This window comes from Spea bombifrons, chromosome 1, assembly GCF_027358695.1.
Source record: "Spea bombifrons isolate aSpeBom1 chromosome 1, aSpeBom1.2.pri, whole genome shotgun sequence".
Classification (NCBI taxonomy): domain Eukaryota; kingdom Metazoa; phylum Chordata; class Amphibia; order Anura; family Pelobatidae; genus Spea; species Spea bombifrons.
This window is the reverse complement of record NC_071087.1, coordinates 46,329,696-46,348,018: the sequence shown is the minus strand read 5'-3', so window position 1 is coordinate 46,348,018 and position 18,323 is coordinate 46,329,696. Positions and strand designations below refer to the sequence as shown.

The 18,323-nt window shown below is 38.5% G+C and overlaps 1 protein-coding gene across 1 annotated transcript in view; it reads right to left on the bottom strand.

Annotated features, from left to right (window-relative positions):
* Positions 1-4,559: 4,559 nt before the first annotated feature.
* The window catches only part of PAPSS1 (3'-phosphoadenosine 5'-phosphosulfate synthase 1), a 29,256-nt gene continuing 15,492 nt past the window's right edge, over positions 4,560-18,323 (bottom strand). The window contains exons 6-12 of the mRNA XM_053461520.1: positions 18,004-18,117; positions 17,258-17,369; positions 12,789-12,994; positions 12,028-12,163; positions 9,995-10,263; positions 8,703-8,932; positions 4,560-4,846 (exon numbers count right to left, since the gene is read on the bottom strand). Of these exons, the coding sequence (XP_053317495.1) occupies positions 4,708-4,846; positions 8,703-8,932; positions 9,995-10,263; positions 12,028-12,163; positions 12,789-12,994; positions 17,258-17,369; positions 18,004-18,117 (1,206 nt within the window). The 3' untranslated portion in view covers positions 4,560-4,707. The remainder of the gene's footprint in view (positions 4,847-8,702; positions 8,933-9,994; positions 10,264-12,027; positions 12,164-12,788; positions 12,995-17,257; positions 17,370-18,003; positions 18,118-18,323) is intronic.

Genomic DNA, 18,323 nt, shown 5'->3' with positions numbered 1-18,323 from the left:
CAAGGGGTACAACAAGATGAGAATTGACAGACTAAGACAAACCGCTACATTAGGTAGAGAGGGCCCTGCTCGCAAGCTTACAATCTTGAAGGAATGGGGTGAGGACAAACATAAGGAACAGAGAAAGGTGAGAGGTAGTGTGGGGTTGTATCAGTGACAGGGAAGTTCTAGCAGCTAAGATGGTATGCTTCTCTGAAGAAGTGGTTTTTGAGATGTTTCTTGAATGTTGCGTGGGTGAATGCTGAAGGTTCGATGGAAGCAGATTCCAGAGACACGGAGCAGCCCGAGTGAAATCTTGTAGACGGGAAAAGGAAGAGTTGATAAAAGAGGAGGAGAGCCTTAGCCCATGGGAAGAACGTAAGGATCGAGTAGGGGAGTAAAATGTATGGAGAAGCAGTAATATGGAGGGCCTTATATTTTAGTAGCAGGATTTTACATTTAATTATAAAGGTAATAGGGAACCGGTGAAAGATTGCACAGAGTGGGGAAGCAGAAGAGGAGTGGCGTGCAACAAATATAAGCCAAGCAGCAGCATTTAGGACAGACTGCACAAGAGAGAGTCGAGACAATGGAATGCCAACCAGAAGTGTTGCAGTGGTCAAGACGAATGAGTGACTGAACCAGTTTTTGTGGATTCTTGGGTAAGGAATGGGCAGATGCAAGAGATTTTTTTTTATGTGCATGCGGCAGGATCTGGTGAGGGACTGAATGCGAGGGATGAAGGAGAGGTTTGAGTCAAGGATGACCCCAAGGCATCGGGCCTGTTTAGTAGGAGAGATAGTCGTGTTGTTAATGGTAATAGGGAATTCAGCGTTGTGACATCCATGAAGAAATGGCAGACGAGCAGTTGGCAATATGGGCCATGAGAGACGGAGAGAGAGATCAGGAGAAGACAGGATAGATGATACTGGAGGCCAAATGCTGTTCAAAAGAGAGAACAGCAGAGGGCCAAAGACTGAACCTTGGGGGACGCAAACCAATATTGGAAGGGGTGATGATGTCTTGCCAGAGAAGCTGACAGAGATGGAACGGTTAGACAAATAGGAGATCCGGGAGAGAACTGTGTCTTGAATGCCTGTAGAAGCAAGTGGGTCTAGAAGAAGGTAGTGATCAACAGCATCAGAAGCAGCAGAGAGATCCAAGAGTATTAGAATAGAGAAGTGACCTTTTGCTTTGGCAGAGAGCAAGTCATTGGAGGCTTTTGTTGGAGACGTTTCAGCAGAGTGAAGGGGTTTAAAACCAGACTGTAGAGGGTCAAGGAGGGAATTAAAGGAGAGGAAGTTAGTAAGGCGATTGTACACAATCCGTTCAAGCAACTTATAAGTAAAAGGAAGCAGAGAGATAGGGCGGTAGTTAGTCAGTCAGATCTAAGGAAGGATTTTTCAGAATGGGTGTGATTAGCGCATGCTTGAAGGCTGCTGGTACCGTTCCAAATTAAAGAGAAAGATTAAATAGGCGGGTAAGTAATGGACCAAGGGATGGACATAGAGACTTTGTGAGGTGTGATGGGATGGGGACAGGTTGTTGGCTGAGAAGAAGAATGGCAATTTGTAGGGGAAAAGGCAGTTAGTATGGGGGTTAGAGAGCATTTAGGGGGTATAAGGTATATCTGTGGGGCAGAGTGGAAAGCCTGGGATTAGATGTGTATAACTGGGGGGCAGGTTGGCAAATAAAAGGAATGCATTTTTCTCACTCAGCCCCCCGAAATATTCAAATTTTGGGGGGTCGTTTTATAAGCCAGTTTCTGATCAGGACCAGATAAATTACCATTTTGCTATGTTTTTCTTCAAACAGCAAGGCTTACCCCTGACAATAAGTTCCCTCTTTTTTATTTAATTAACCAATACATGTCATGTGTTGCATTTTTTATTACTTTTTGGGTCAAATATATTTTTGAGTTTTACATAGCAAGTAACATGACAAGTAATTCTTCATCAATAAAATGCGCTTGACAGATACAATAAAGTAGAAGGAAACAATTGCACGAATTACAGTTGTGCAAAAATGTTGTACAATTCTTCCTGCTGTCACTGTTTTTATCTCAATGAAAGTATTTCTGCTTGTCAATGCCCAGAAGGCACATTATCCCCAACAAGTAGTACATCAGTCATTCTGCATAACTGTGCGATATTGCCGATCCAACTTGAAATTCCCCCAGTGGAACCAAATACTAGTAGTATGTTTCACAATTGACCTCTGCCCCGAGAGACTCCCTCCACCATATTGTGGATATTGTCAACTGCGAATTGAGGGGGTACTTGTTGTTTTCCAATGCAGTATTATCATGGCCATGGATGCCAAGAGCATTATTTTTAATTAATGAATAGCACCTTTTGGTTGCTGGCAACAGCAACTAATTTCATACTTGTACTGGACTGTATTGGACTTTTTTTTGATCATCCTCTCTACAGATCACTTAATCATTGGGAATCTGCAGCACTTTCCTAGTTACAGGCATTCTGTTACACTGAATCCGTCAGGCAATAGGCAGCAATGTTCGCCTTTTCTGACAGAAAGGAAAACATGTTGCCATTTAACAGCGGTCTCTACACAATCCTGGCTGCAATAGGCACTGCAGTCTTAATTTCAACATTTTTGAAGGTAACTGGTAAATAAGTAGCAAAGGGATTCATGTATCAGACTGTTAAGCTTCACAGGGGTACCTGCACCCTCCAGCACGGATTTAAAAAAAGGTAAACTGCCATTTTTTTAACATTGGGGAGGGAAATGCTGGGGAGATGACTGGCACATTCTGGCCCACCAGCTACAACTGGCACACATTTACACTTACACAAAGATACACGCATGCTAACACACACTAACACATACTCACAATAACACAAACATTCACTCTCACACTAACATACTCCAACACGCACACTCATGCTTATACATGCAAACAAACATACATATTCATTCAGGTCCCTGTGAGATGTACAAGTGGAGCATCCAAGCTCATCCTACACACACACAGTGTAACATACTTATACACATGCAGGAACATATTTTCACATACACACACAAATGTTGTAAAATCCTTGCAGAGTAACATCCTTACTTTTACACACGAACATACTTATTTACATATATATACACACACACCTACCTTTGTTGGGTCAGGAAGGAGTGGGTCGATAAACGATATTCTGCTCTCTCACAGTCCTCAAATGCTGCCGATGTCTGAGCACCGGGTGTTCGGACTTAGCGTGCTGAGCTTCAGGGACTTAATGTGGCTTAACGGTAATGTCTGGCACAGGGTGGGGGTTTGGAGGAGCTGGTGTTGGGAAGCGCCCCCACTGGACCGGGGACCTCTGTTCCGCCAGTCGGTGTAAGTATTAGGCTCTGGAACATCTGGAATGTTACTACTCTCTTAATGTTTTATATACATTATGCCCAGCTAATCCAATGTCTTCTCCATCGGGGTTGGAACTTTGACTTTCAATAAGTAAAGTGGTCAGTAAAGAGCATTAACCCTTTAAGAATACAGAAACAGGCAAGGGGCACAGAAAGTACCAGAGTAGAAGAAATATGTACATTTTATTAATAGAAATATGCAGCATGGGAAAAATCAAAAGCTCACAAAATATAATCATACAGGTCTACTTTAATAGCTTACATTAATGGATATATAAAAAAACAGGATTAAAATAGATGTAAAGAAACTTTTTTTGCACTAGCTAGCCCATAAAAGTAGAATAACGACATGATTTTTCAGATAATTTAAAACAATAAAACATGGGGCCGCAGCACACCTTTATGTGCAAAGTTAAAATCTCATATTTGCAGAATAAGCACCCTTAAAATCGCATGATGTATCGTTTTAACATGACCTAAAAAAAAGAGGCTTTTAAAAAAATGGACCAGCAGTGGTACACAACGGAGATTATTTAAAAAAATGGGGGATGGAAAAAGAAGGGGGAAAAAAAGGAAAATGCATTTTGGTGAGGGACATTTTGGGTAAATAAGCAGTGATGATTCTACCCAACGTGTTGCCTTAATTGGGCCTCCAAATCCCCTTTACATTGGGAACACAGGCCAGTGAGTGTTATTTAACAAAAAAAATGGAAACAGGCATTCGAATACAGCTGCGTAGTGAGGTACTTGTAAGTTGTAGATCAGTTTAAAAGAATACAGTAAACGGGCAAAACATATTGTAAGAAAATGTAACATTTAAAAACCTTCAGCAAGTTCTCAGCCACCAGTGGTATGTAAACCACGAAAACAAATTGACCATCACTTATTTAACTTGTTAGCCTAAAACGAAGGGTTTACAGTATGTATCTCCACGTACACAAAAGTAACAACACATGCACACATAAAGCACCCTTTTAAAGCGGTTATTGGAATGAATAAGGACACGTTTTTTTTCTTTGTTCTTTTTTCTTTTGTTTTTGTACAAGCAGTATGCAGGTAGCTACCAGATTTTAACACATTAGTCGCCAGCGACCCATAGCTACGCAAGAGAACTTGTGCTGTTAGGATACAAAGAGCAGCGGCAATAGTCAGCATTAAGAATGGAGGGGGAACTTGTGTTAAAACCATAACGGTTTTGATAGGGAAGCTCAATTTAAAAAGGCAAGCATTGATTAGAGACATATTGCTGGTATTTAGAAACACACCCCGGTGGGACCCACAACCACATAAGCACAAAGAATTCTTGTGGTCCTATCAAGAGATGTCAAGAAGATTAAAAAAAAGCATAATGAGTTAGGCGGTCTCCAAGGCTTTATAATATTCCTTCAGTACATTCCACGCTGTTGGAGCCATGAAGCCATCAGGAGGATTTTGTCCCTCTCGGGCAAGTTTGCGCATCCGAGTTCCTGAAATAAATTCATAATCTTCAGGGCTAAAAAAAAAAAAAAACATATCAAACAAGGAGGAAAAAAAAGTTACAATTTCAAAATGTTCGTTAATATTTGTCCAAACCAGAAAATCAACATATCTCCAAAGAAAACTATAAACGTTTTAAAACAAAGCTTCAAGTGCCACTTTCCTAAATCCTAGGTTTTTTCGGTTTGTTACACTAAATATATTTTCTGTAGGTCATGGTTTTGTTTCCTCATTCCCTTTTGTTAAATTGTTGCTTGCATCCGGTGGAAGCTAATAGGTGCTGTAGAGTGTGGAGAACGGATAATCCATTAACTCTTTAAACCAAACTTAACCTAAACAATTAGCCACAAAAAGCTCACTCCATGATTGATGACCATATCAACTACAACATCAACTCCAGGATTATTATTAGTTGGAAATCACCAATACGTTCCAAATCCCTGTACAATTTTAGGTGGGGACATCGAATGACTCACAAGGTAGATGCGAGTAAATATGCATATTGGTATCTAGCCACGTGGGAGGGTCTCAAGATGCCACAATGTAAAGAATATAGGCCAATTTGAAAAATCCTATCCTTGTCAGAATTACTGTCCAAAATGACATTCCTACTCTATACTATAAACCAATTCCATAGAGTATATTACATAGAGTACATTCTACCCTCCTCTCTTTTTCAGTTTTGGTCTACCAATCCCCTACATCAGACTTAAGAACTTTTGCATTTTCTTGCGAATATAAAAATTGGTTGCAGATTTAGCTTCCCTACTGAACTGAATTCAGTGTAAAAAGCGCCCTGAAGGCCTGCATTTAGCAAGGCGTATCATTTAAATTTTTTCTCTTCATGCACTAAAAGCAGGTAGCATATTAAACTACTCAAACTTAGAGCTACCAAGAATTAAAAATCAAATCTATAGAAGGAGCTTAGACCCTTTGGGCAAAGCACTGATGTTAGGCAAGTGCGTGAATTTAGATGAAGAACAACAATATAAAAAATAGATGTTTTTGCCCTTTTTATGTGCTCAACATCTACAAGTGTGCCTGTATATAAACATATGCTGTGCAGAAGAAACAAGCATCCTTTTAATCAGACATTGGGAATTCTTCGGAGTAGGGGGTGGGGTACAGTTAAAGGAAATCTAAAAAAATAACATCTCATCATTTGCAAGTAAAATATAGGTCAGATTGCAAATTGAAAGGGCCTCAAATTTTCATATTTGCTCGATTATGAATTTTTTTTTTTAAAGGAAAAATAATCTGAAAAACGTGACAGCGTGCTCCACATGGACAGCCACAACAGTGGTTTTGATTGTGCCCCCCCCATGGGGTGGTCATATATTCATGGTTTTTCTCTCTTTTTTTCCATTAAGATCCAAAGTTTGGGGGGTTGTATTATAATCTAGCAAATACAGCATATACATGAAATACAAATCAATTGTGTAGAAAAATCACAGACTTGGGCAAAAGGATGTAATTGACACTTCAATGTTCTCTAAAAAAAATTAAAAAGCTGGGTTTTTGATTAACAAAACATCCATGTGGAAATTATTAATTATTGTGCAAAAGGTTTTTAAAGAAAAAATAATCAATGAGGGTTAGAAGAATCGGGGACACTGTTTTCTGGTTACTTCCACCATTATCAAACACACAGAAACTAGCTGCCCATTTTTACCTAAACAGAGAAAGCGAAACAAAAATAGAGTGTACATAAAATATTTACTATGTGACGTGTCCTTCTTGGCTTTCATGTGCTAGCATCAGCCCACATTTATTCACTAACCTAGATTTTGTGATCAATGGTCAATCCATTCTCAAGTAATAGAAGATCACAAACAAAAATAAATAATCGAAAGAAAAACTACTACTACATTAATGCTTTCTCTGGAGCCCAACGGATTAAAAAGGCACCTGTTGTACGGGAGAGCTGAAAATTCCAGACACAGAACCAGTTCAAATTGAAATAAACAAGGAAAGTAACATGGAAGATTCCCCTCCAAACCTCACTAGTGGTGGTCTGACCACATGAACTGAAAAAATGCAGTATACCACATGAAAGGCTGTGTGGCTGGATGACTCTGCAAAGACTTTAGATGAATGAAAATAAAAGCCAGATCAGTTACTTCCTTACCTCATTCCGCCCTGCAATAATGAGTCTGTCACCACGCTACATTTATGAAATGTCTTCTCTAACTGTAGACCATATTCTAAGAGATGGATGTGGGATGGTTTCCACGCTACTCAATTTGCTCATATTAATTCCTTATTCTCAAGGAATATGGCAAGGTGGAAAAGCGGTTCATCTGGGTCAGAAAATGTAAACCATACATTTAAACTGGTTACATATTCCTCTGTTTTGAAAATATATCAATGTATTAACAGAAGATGAAAAAGATGGTTGGAACAGGATGACCCAACCAGGAGGTCATCTACCAACATAATGTTATGACAACGTCTTTATAGAACAGGTGGTGAATGCGTGGAGGTGCTTGCTTGAACAAAAGTTGGGTAGCACTCAATCCTGAGCATAAACTAAAAGTAAACTTTTACTCCTCAATGTCCATGGCCTATTCTGGTGTGGAACTACACCTCTAGAGTACTTTTTGGGGGGCAACAGATACACGAGTACACAACGCCCCTCACATGAAACTGAGCTATAATGCTACTTTACACCCGACGAATGTTACACATTTTGCACATACATAAAATATGCAATCTCTGAGTCACCACATAAAAAAAAATTACATTGTATGTGAAATTTTAGTTTAAATTAAAATTCCAATTATGTCCTATTTTGAGGTTTTTTTTTTTTTTTTTTTTTTTATTTAGACAGGGAATTGGATACACTTTCATTTGCTTTTAAACTCTAGGTACCTAAGATGTAAGTATATGTAGCACATTATCCATTCTAAGTGGAATGCTACATCTGGATCTACAATTCTATTGGCTGTAACTTTCTTTTGCACACTATTGGCTGTTTAGGCATTTATAAAGGCGGTTTAGGGATAGGCAACATCTGACTCTTTTGCTGCAGTATGCCATAGTACCCCCTTTGTGTACTTTTGTAGGAATGCTTGTGTTACGCACTACAAAATCTCAGGAAAAATAACCCTAAATACGTGCTACTTAAAAGATGCACACAAAAGTGGAATTATGAGGTCATCTAACACCGTATGGTGCATATTTTGCTTTGCAGAGATACACTCCATAAAAAAAAAAAAACAACATTTGGTTCAGAACAACTAGTTTGATCTCCCAGTATGATGTATTTGTATTGAATGGAAATTTGGCATCGCCACAATACTTTTGATGAGAAAGAATAACACAATACTAGACGAACAAAGTACGAGAATCATTTTAATGTTGTGAGAGGCCATTTGGTTTTGGCTACAATAATTACGGACTTTCATTGCCTGACAATACTAAGAATTTCCTAATAAAATATTTTTTTGCATATCAAAACCAGATCCATATAATCACAAATGACATCTGTTTTCATATGTGCTCATAGTGTTCTGATGAAGTGTCACCACACACCTCACCCCCTCGCCTACATGATCAATACATAAACGTTTAGCTGCATTGTAGCCAAACCTGGTTAAATTTAACTCAAAAATCAATAGAGGACGTCAAAGACATCCAATGTGAAATCATCTTTGATATGATGAATTAGATTCCATTAGTGACGTCAGAGCTCTTAACAGTCATATTTTCCAAAAACATGCCCTAAAGCTGGAAAGGCAAAAAATGTCTGCAGGTAACCTCTCCTGTATATTGTTTTGTCTAGTTTTAATCCTAAAGTGCAGTTTAAATACTGTTAATATATATTATACACCAACAATTTTACTATGGATTTATGATTTCAACAAACTTACTGTGCGGAGTCAAAATAATCCATGCATTGTTTTTTCTTGTTATAGGCAGCCACCCGGAATGGAACAATTTCTAGTGAAATAAGACCAGGAGCCATGGTGAGCACTTTGGCCCCATGCGTGGGTTCATACAGATCTTTCCCAGTAGCTGGGTGCGGCATTCCTGCAGGATCTCGCCCCACAATGTAGAAGTTAGCCCCAGCCACCATGCGAGCCCTGCAGTGCCACTGGACCTGTGGATTATAAAGAGCAATTAAATAGGGTTCACACAAAAAAAGGTAAAAACTCATTAAAAGGGAGAAAAAAGGGTTACATTTTTGCTATTCATTTTTCTAGAACATTAGCGAAGAACAGAAAATACGATGAAAATCAAACCTACAATTTTTTATTGAAATATAGAACAACATTTTTACAGTTAGATAGCAACATGTATATCCAATTAATATCCATATACATCTTTGATCCCAAAAACGTATGGGAAGCGAACAGAATATAACAGAACGCTAGGTAAGCAGAACAGATGGAACAACTAGCTGAACGCTGATCTGTAAATAATTTCCTTTATAGAAAAACAGTATAACATTATCATTGACCCAAAGAAAATGATTAAAGCATGGGATGAATTTTCTATTATTGTTATTATTTGGCAAAAAAAGGCATCGTTGGCAGGTCACATCTGAAGTCAATGGAAAAAACAGCTTGCATTGAAAGATCCAGTTTATCATTATCCCCCCCCCCACCCACAATAGATAATGTAGAGGCACTAACAATTCTTAGTATTTTAGATTCACTTTTAATGGGTTTACTAGATCAAAATTTAAAAGGATGAGTTATATACACATAGATGCTATCATCATATATTAGCCCCACATATCTAAACAAACATTTTCAATGGGGACTGAACATTTGGAAGGAAATGTGACACCCAAAAGTAGCCGAGAAAAACACTACATGCATTCTAAAGGGACAAGGGTCTGAGCTGCCTAAAGACCTTTTCCACTTTCCCTTTACCCAAAAAGAACTGCCAAAAGGACCCTTTAAAGCTCCCATGCTGTAGATGATGCATTTTACAAATTTGATTTTTTAATAAAATAATTATGACAAAACTGGCTGAAGTTCAAATGGGGAGTGGGTGTATAATATGTGCAGTTTTGATTCAAACGTTATGATCAGGGTACAGGATATATTTTGTCAGTTGCCGAGTTCTAGATACTGTATTAATGACAACCTCAAAATGCTAAGATTCAAATGTGCATTTAAGTGTACTAGACTGCAGTTCTTTGGAGTGTATCTACCTCAGTTGGGCCAGCATACATCATGGGTGATGGGAAGATGGCGACCACAGTTGTCTCTGGATCAAGCACCCCCTCTTCTAGCACCGCTGCATGCTGTTTCATGCGCCACATCAGGGGGACATCGTCGTCCTTTGTCCAGCCGCCCAGCGGGTGGAGGAGCAGCACCGGACGTCGGTAGCCTCTCTCCAGCAGCTGTTTGTGTGTGTCCTGCATCAAGAGGGCATGGCCATTGTGTACTGGGTTGCGTAGCTGAAATGCGAAAACAGCATCTGGTGGCAGAAAACCAAGAGTCAAATCGGTCACAAGTAGGTTCAGTCTCCCCTTATATTTTAGATACTGTGCTTCACGATTAACCAGATCTTTCACTTGTAACCATATCAAATAATTACCAGAATCGTACCAGAAGGCTTTCCCCCACCCCCACTCTCTCTCTCTCTCTCTCTTTCGGCTATAGGGCTGCTCAAGCACGCAAAAGGGCACAAAAAAGCTATGGCGAACATACAGATAAACAAACAACTTTATATTTAAATATCATAACTCTGGGGATACTCTGCATTTGTAAGAAGGATACCAACACAAAATATTTAAATAAAATATATTTTAAAGACTATGAATGTACCTGTAATTCAAAAAAGATGCCTTGTCCATACTCCAAGGAATCTTGTACTAAACTCCAGCTTTTTTTATTCAATTTAAAATAATTGTATTGTGGTGTAACTTCACAGCCTCAAGTCTTTCTTGGAAAGGTAAAAATTACAGACAGCAGTATTTTGTTGATGACAAACAATCAAATATATCCCCTGCTCTCTGTCAAAGGCATAAAGGGTTGCTAAAGCGTTCACCAGAGTGCATGACCCATGTACATTGTGCCATTTATAAACAAGCAGGACTACTCCAAAAAGCTGTCCCGCGCTAACCACTGTGGTCGTCAAATCATCCTAGGTTAGCTGGACTGTAGAGCATAAAAGACTTGTGTATGAAAGCCAAAAACCTTCAGGCACTCCTGAACAGGAAAATCCAATGCATTATTGTAGGCCATCCAAATCCTCACCCTAGAGGATGCTCGCTTTTGTTTTGCAAACCATTATGTGCTCACGCGGATTGCCAAACTGCAATTCACTGAAATAGGGCGGATTATTTACTCATGTGAAAAGCTTTGATATGCTGTGACTCATGTCCAAGAGACATGAGAAAAATATGTTTCTTTGCACTGTATTTTGACTGTCAGCCAACATTAAAGATCACCAGAACCATGTAAGAGCAACCCAACTTTTCTTTTCTCTTGATGCTGAACAGGTAAAGAAAACAAAAAAAAAAAAAACTTAACTTTTAGTCTTAATTTCCTGAACAAATACTACATAATCAAATAAAAGTTTTGAAACCTTTCTGTAGCGTGTGCTTTTTCTGCAGCCAGTGTAATTGTTACGGCATTCTAAAAGTAAGGGACTAATTTACCCAAGAGAAGCTTCAACATGTGCCAAAAGCTGTCAAAGCTAGCATAATGAGTTTTGTAGTCTTAAATCCCCTATTTTTGTTCTCTTCTCACCTCTACAAAGTTGATGAATAATTAGGATAATTTGTAGAATGAGAAGAACACTGACATAAACCAGATTTCTAGCGGATTTATACTATATTTTATAAACATCATATAAATTAATGACTGAAGAGAAGCTACTACAACAGAAGGTGGGTTTCAAAGTGTACAAAATTCCTCAACTTGAGAACGGCACATACAACACAACAGGCTGTGACATTTGGGGGGAAACAAATGACTGGAAAAGGGATAAATCATGTTTGTGAAGAGAGAATCAAAAGTGGTAGAATGGAAGGACATGTTAATTTTATTTTTATTAACTATTAATTAGGATGAGGGAAGCAATCTTAACGCAAAGAAGAACTTTTGGATGACAGATTTACTTAACCCCTTAATGACAAAGCCCGTACATGTACAGGCTCAAAACGCATTGTTTTCAATGGGTTTAGGGACGGCCCATTGTCCGTAAGGGGTTAAAACAACTAGAGTGACTGCTCACCAGCATTCAAGTCTTTGAATTTTTGCTTCAGTTCTGCTGGTGTCAGCCTATACTGGTCAAGTCCATCACCCCAGTAAATGCGATCAAGCACTTGCAGATCTCCACCGACCAGCCATTCTCCACTCTCCATCACCATCTGCAGCAATGAAAAGTAGCAATCAGTAACGATATTTGATATGTACTTAGATATATTGGAAATGTAGGAAATATACAATTGAATAATTGCATATTAACCAGGAATACGGTACTATGAATTAACACTTAGTCCGTTTTGGGGATTTTAGACTTTGCTATTTAAAGACATAGCATGTAGTCTGTGTAGCGTAAAGGAAACTAAAACTGAAATTTCTATCAATGGAAGTATCTGTGTGGTATAGGTAACTGTTACAGTAAATGTTATACTTGGGGCCATTTTATTCTTTTGGATAAATGTTGCCGAGTTTACAATGCTCATCTGCCCAATATCCTAGAGTGGATGAGCTGTGTGCACTTACATGGAATGCTAGTGGAATGTTTATAAAATACAAATGTATTTTTTTTTAAAGAAACTACTATTATATCTTATGAACTGTTATAACTTACTATTTATTCTTTTAATTGTTAAATTGCGATCTTAAAAAAAATCACTATAGAGTTGCTTAAGGATATCCTTATTTCAATCATACCGCAACTCAAAGTCCATAGTTTGTGAGACCTACGACCATTGGCCAAATGTTATCCATGGTAAATGCAGATGGCTGATTAGGTGTGTATGATCTTACTTTGATATATGGGTGTTCCTTGCAGGTAGTTCCCCACTGTCTGGCACAACGCTCCTCTTTCCTGTGCTCATAGAATTCAGGATGGCGAAGAATGGCCACTCGTTTCCCTTCATAAACCAGGGCAAATGCAGTGCATCCATCAAGTCTTAGCTTGTCGTCGTTGCTGGCAGTCAGGACAATGGGCACAGACAAGTTGATAACACCCCCTGCATAATAAATACAAAAGCCATTTCAAATACATTAGAACCGTCCTAAAAAAACGGACTGAATTAATCTGAGTAGAATTTAGAATCAAGCAAAGAATGTGTCCATGGAGCAAAAAGGGCATCACAAAACGTTGGATGTAAAGCTTTAGAAATCATGGATACCGGACTATCGAGATTTGCCCATATTTAAACATTATTTCTCATGATTGTTTAACGGAGGATCCGATCATTAAAAGCTGCGGTTGTCTTTGGAGATTCCAAAAAGGTGAAGTTCCCTGGCTCCCAAATCTGAGCCCTTGCCAAGTTCAGCAGGAAGTCTATGAAAAAATGGTGATCGGCTAGGTTTGGGAAAGACCTGCATAAACAGACTGTTCTCCACAATCCAAATACTGTGGAGATTCACAGGCTATGGGATGGTCCATATGATGTAATATAAACACTATAGAAGCAGTTCCAAACTGCAGGGTGGAGAAGGGGGGAGGAAAAAGCCTGCAAGTAGCTGGTGGGTCTCCAGTAAAACTCTTCAAATGTCACAAGGACAGCCCTTCTGCAGTCATACAACTCTTTCATTAGAGCTCCATTTACCAAAAGGCTAAGCGACTTTTAAAATTAATGAAACACAGCATCCACAGACAGCCTTCGGTCTAGCTAAACGTTAAACTGTATGTCATAGTAGCTGCCGGGTGGGTGAAGGAGGGGGAATATATTTCCTGAGAAAACACGAGTGAAGAGAGATGAAGTGCTGGCTGAGTTTTACTGCCCGTTGAGGAAAAGATCAATATGATGGCAAACCAACAACATCTGAACTCATTCTACTTTACTGTAAAATGGCTTTTATATGGATTACAGCATTCTTTTTGATCTGATGATATAGAGGAAGAAACAATAAGACTGAAGAAGAAATGACTTATTCTGTAGGCAGTACAATGTATAGGAGTTCCTCAAAACATTCTGTATTTTTGCCCTGTATGCGCAAAAATATCGGTGAACAGGATGACATGTCGCTATATCTTATGATATGGATGAAGTTGATTTACCTTGATTTTTTAAAACAAAAAAGGCATGTCGATGTAGTTTTTGTTTTTTTACCGATTAAATCAGTTTTTTTCCCCCTCAAATTATTTTGCAATAATTTTTAGGAATTGGAAGCACATAAAACTACTACTATAATGCTTTACATACACCATAACATTATGATCCTGGCTCCTCTAGACCTCTGAAGGTGAGCTGTGGTACCTGGCACCAAGACATTAGCAGCAGATCCTTTAAGTTCTGTAAGTTGCGAGGTGGGACCTCCATAGATGCATCCTGGTGCCATGTTTTCTCCTTGTAAGAGATGCACCCTGACTGGTCTCCTACGAAGCCCCATATGTAACAAACTGCGATGCACTGTGTGTTCTGAAACCTACCAGAACCAGCATTCATTTTTTTCAACAATTTGAGCTCCAGTAGCTTGTCTGTTGGATTTGACCACACCGGTGTTGCCGGTTCACTGCTTTTCCTTCCTTTGATCACTTTTGATAGGTACTGAACACTGCAGACCGGGAACACCCTACAAGAGCTGCAGTCTTGGAGAGGCTCTGAACCAGTCATCTAGCCATCGCAATTTGGCCCTTGCTGAGATCCTTATGCTTGCCCATTTTTCCTCCACATCAACTTTGAGGATGAAATGTTCACTTGCTTCCTAATATTTCCCACCCACTGACAGATGCCATGATAACAAGATTATCGGTGTTATTCACTTCACCTGTCAGTGCCCATAATGTTATAGCTGATCGGTGTGTGCAGACTCAGGCTTAAAATATTAAATCAGGGACAAATAATTGTTATATTAACAGTAAGTGTCATTTTGTTCCAGAAATCACATGAAAAATGAAATATTTTATTCATATGGCAAAGACATAAATGATTAATGCTCTGCATTTGTGTCACATGGGTTAAAAGCCACAATGAAGTATTTCTTGAAAACAATTTGAATGATATAAAATTTGAAAAAAAGACTAAAAAAAAAAAAAATTCTCGGCAAGGTTTGGGCATTTAACGGTAGTAAAATTGGTTGTTTCTGGTAATTTAGTTATAAAAATGCTTTATTGATCAGAATAGGTGGAACATCAAGAGATATTCAATCAAAGCGAGTTATTTATATGCTATTACATATGCTTGTAAGTCTAACAAATGCCAGGAGGGAGGTTTATTGAAGCAAGAAAAAGGTTAAAACAAGAGGCCATAATCTAAAAACTAGAGGGTCAGAGGCTCAGAGGTAATGAAATAAGTTTCACTTTATAGAGAAGGAGGTAGTTAAGTTGAAAAGCCTCCCAGGAGAAGCAATAGAAGTTAACCTGTTAAAAGTTTGACTTATGCCGTTTTGAAGGCAAAAAAGTGGTCCCGCAAAATATGAATTTGATTTTCATTCCGTTCGCTCACTTTGCATTTGGTTAAATGATAAAAATAAACCATTAACGTCTATTTTTGAAAGCATTCTTAGACATCTGCCTAAGCATTTGCACAGTACTGCACATACACACACTTTACACGTAAATATATGGAAAAACAAACTGAACAATGCAGTTCAAACTCCAAAAGTATAGAATAAAACTAAATAGATTGCATTTATATTGTATTATGTAGAAACATGGCGATACAGTTTTATTAGCCATGCGAGAGAGAGGCTGTGCCAACATTATCTTGCTTACAAAACAAAAAAAAAAAAAACATAAGGTTCTGTACACACCAACTACTAAAATTTAGAGGGAACACTGGCTAGAGGTATTTTTTATTATTAATTTAACTATGCTGTGACATTTCTCCTTTAAACCTGATCTTATCTTTCTCCCCAGTCCAGCTCTGCATTAAATGTATTTAACATACATTACAAGGAAAATCTTTATAATGCAGGTTAGGCACAAGTATTAACACGGTTATCCAAGCGGAGGGAGATGCAGTATTCCTGAAAGATACTGAAAAGGGGTTAACTGTCTGCAAAACTAAATAATGGCGCCTTTTATCTAAATGTAGGAGATGAATGTACAGTAACACCTCCAGGAGCATACACCATTTATCCGGTAAACTGCGAAGACAGATAAAGTAAATAAAAAGCACAAGCTCTATGCGCTCCCAAATGTCAAAGGAAATGTCATATATCGGGTAATTTATCATGGCTGTCTGACCATTGACTAGACCCTCACACCTCACAACTTCAAAGGAAATAAAATGAAGTAACCTTCATCCGCTTCCTGCTTCAGAGCTACTTACAAACCACCTCATGGATCAATCACTGAAGGCTAGGTTTACAGAGACAAGACGACGAACATGGATATGTTCTGATTAACTGAGTGACAAGAGCTACTATTCACTGGCGGCTAACAAACTCTGGGTGTCTTTTCAAAGAGCTTTCGAGAATGAAGACCAGCCTGACCGGTCCTGGAGCTGAACTCAATATATATGAAAGATGGACTAAAGTACTGCATTGTTTACAGAGCAATTTATTTCTTCCACCTGTGCATTACAGTACATATAAATCATATTGCGTTATTCACAATATAAATTCAGATGTCAGATTTAGTATTGTGCTCAAATTGATTTCTGATACCTACATAAATGTCTTGCGTTGCTTCCCATGCTCGATATTTTTACCCAGCGGAGGTTGTAGAGGCCAATACAGAGAGGGTATTTAAACATGCATGGGATAGGCGTAACGTTATCCTGAATCTAAGACAAGAGCAATGACTGATTAAGGTCTGAGTATTCCCATAATGAAATGGACAGATTAGATGGGTTCTTATCTGCTGTCAAATTCTGTGTACCCTTATCTCTACCGGTGGAATGTTCAAAACAATGCTATGCTTCTCCTAAATGCAGCCGTACTTTCCCATCTTATTTTCTTTCATGTGTTTATTGGGATTAACTTCCAACACCATCATTATTAGTTAACCTTGTCAAATGTTGTCCAGTGTATAACTTTGCCTATAATGCTTTTCTTCTTTCGTGAAAACCAAGCACTGATAGGTTGTCGTCATACAGTAGAGGTTAAAACTACTTAACAGTTTAATTTGCTTTTATATGACTGAAGAGTCTGAGGGAGGAAGGGTATTAATGGGGGCTGCCTAACCATTTATTATACGGGTGACCAATAGTAAAAACTAAAAAAATGACTAGTTCCTCCCTCACCCTGGTATTTTGCCATGATGTAATGCATAACATTATGGATTATGTCACATTGATACCTACGAATGAAAACCTGTGTAGAAAGTGCTATGGACTTACCATCCAACAGACAGTCAAAATGAAGGCACTGCAAGTACTCTCTCTCTCTCATGAAGCCATTTAATGGTGTGGCCCAGCCTTCTGCCAGGACCTGTACCCACTGCATGTCGACCTGTAAGATAAAAAGACTTTTCAGTAAATTGTTTAGCTGTTTAACTGTGCGTAATGTAAAGAATGTATTTAATTTAGCAGCAGAAATCTGCATTTTGGGTTGTGTTTATCGGTTTTATCAAATCTTTCATCATTTCCTCTGCATCTGAGGAGAGTAAGGAAAATATAATGGCTTGTTAATGGCATGTCTGTTTTGAAATTACTTTAGGGGTCTGACCAAAGGGTCAAGTTGGTCAGAGAAAAATCACAATGTAAAATTTTCATAATCTCTGTGGTGTATTTAAAAGAGATGGTTTGGCCATCTCAGAAAGGCAGTGGGGTATCAAGGTCTCACTAAGACACATTTCAGATCCCACAATCTAACTCTTGTGTAGCACAATGAAATCTAAGGGAACAAGCCGTGGAAAACTAGATGGTACAAGTTACCCCAAAATGACGGAGGGTAGGGGAGCCTGGAATGTTTGAGACTTGGTATAAAACCAGACACGTTCGATTAATAATCGATTAAGATATGCACAAATATCCAGAAATAGTGGACAGCATAGGCTGTATAAAAAGGCCAAGCATCAGTAAAACATGTCATAGGACTGGTCGGGTTCCACAGATACAAGATACCAATATACAATGTATATTACCTTGTTAATTTCCAAAGTGGGCAAAGTTTCAGCATCAGTCTTTGCCAGTTGCAGTTTGTTTTCTAGCACATACAGTTCCTTGACTTCATAGGATGCATCTACAGGTACAATATCCTAAAATGACAGAGCACAGGTTGGGGGGGGGGTGCTTTAAGCTCCGAAACAGATGTGTATAACTTAACAAGTGGGAAAAAAATAAAAAGAGAAACATTCACCATCACAAAAGTTCATATTTTTGTCTCTAGAGTTTAATAATTCTTATCATTTCTTTAAAGAACAATATTAACAAGCGGAGCAATGTGGGTTTAGGTGATAATGTT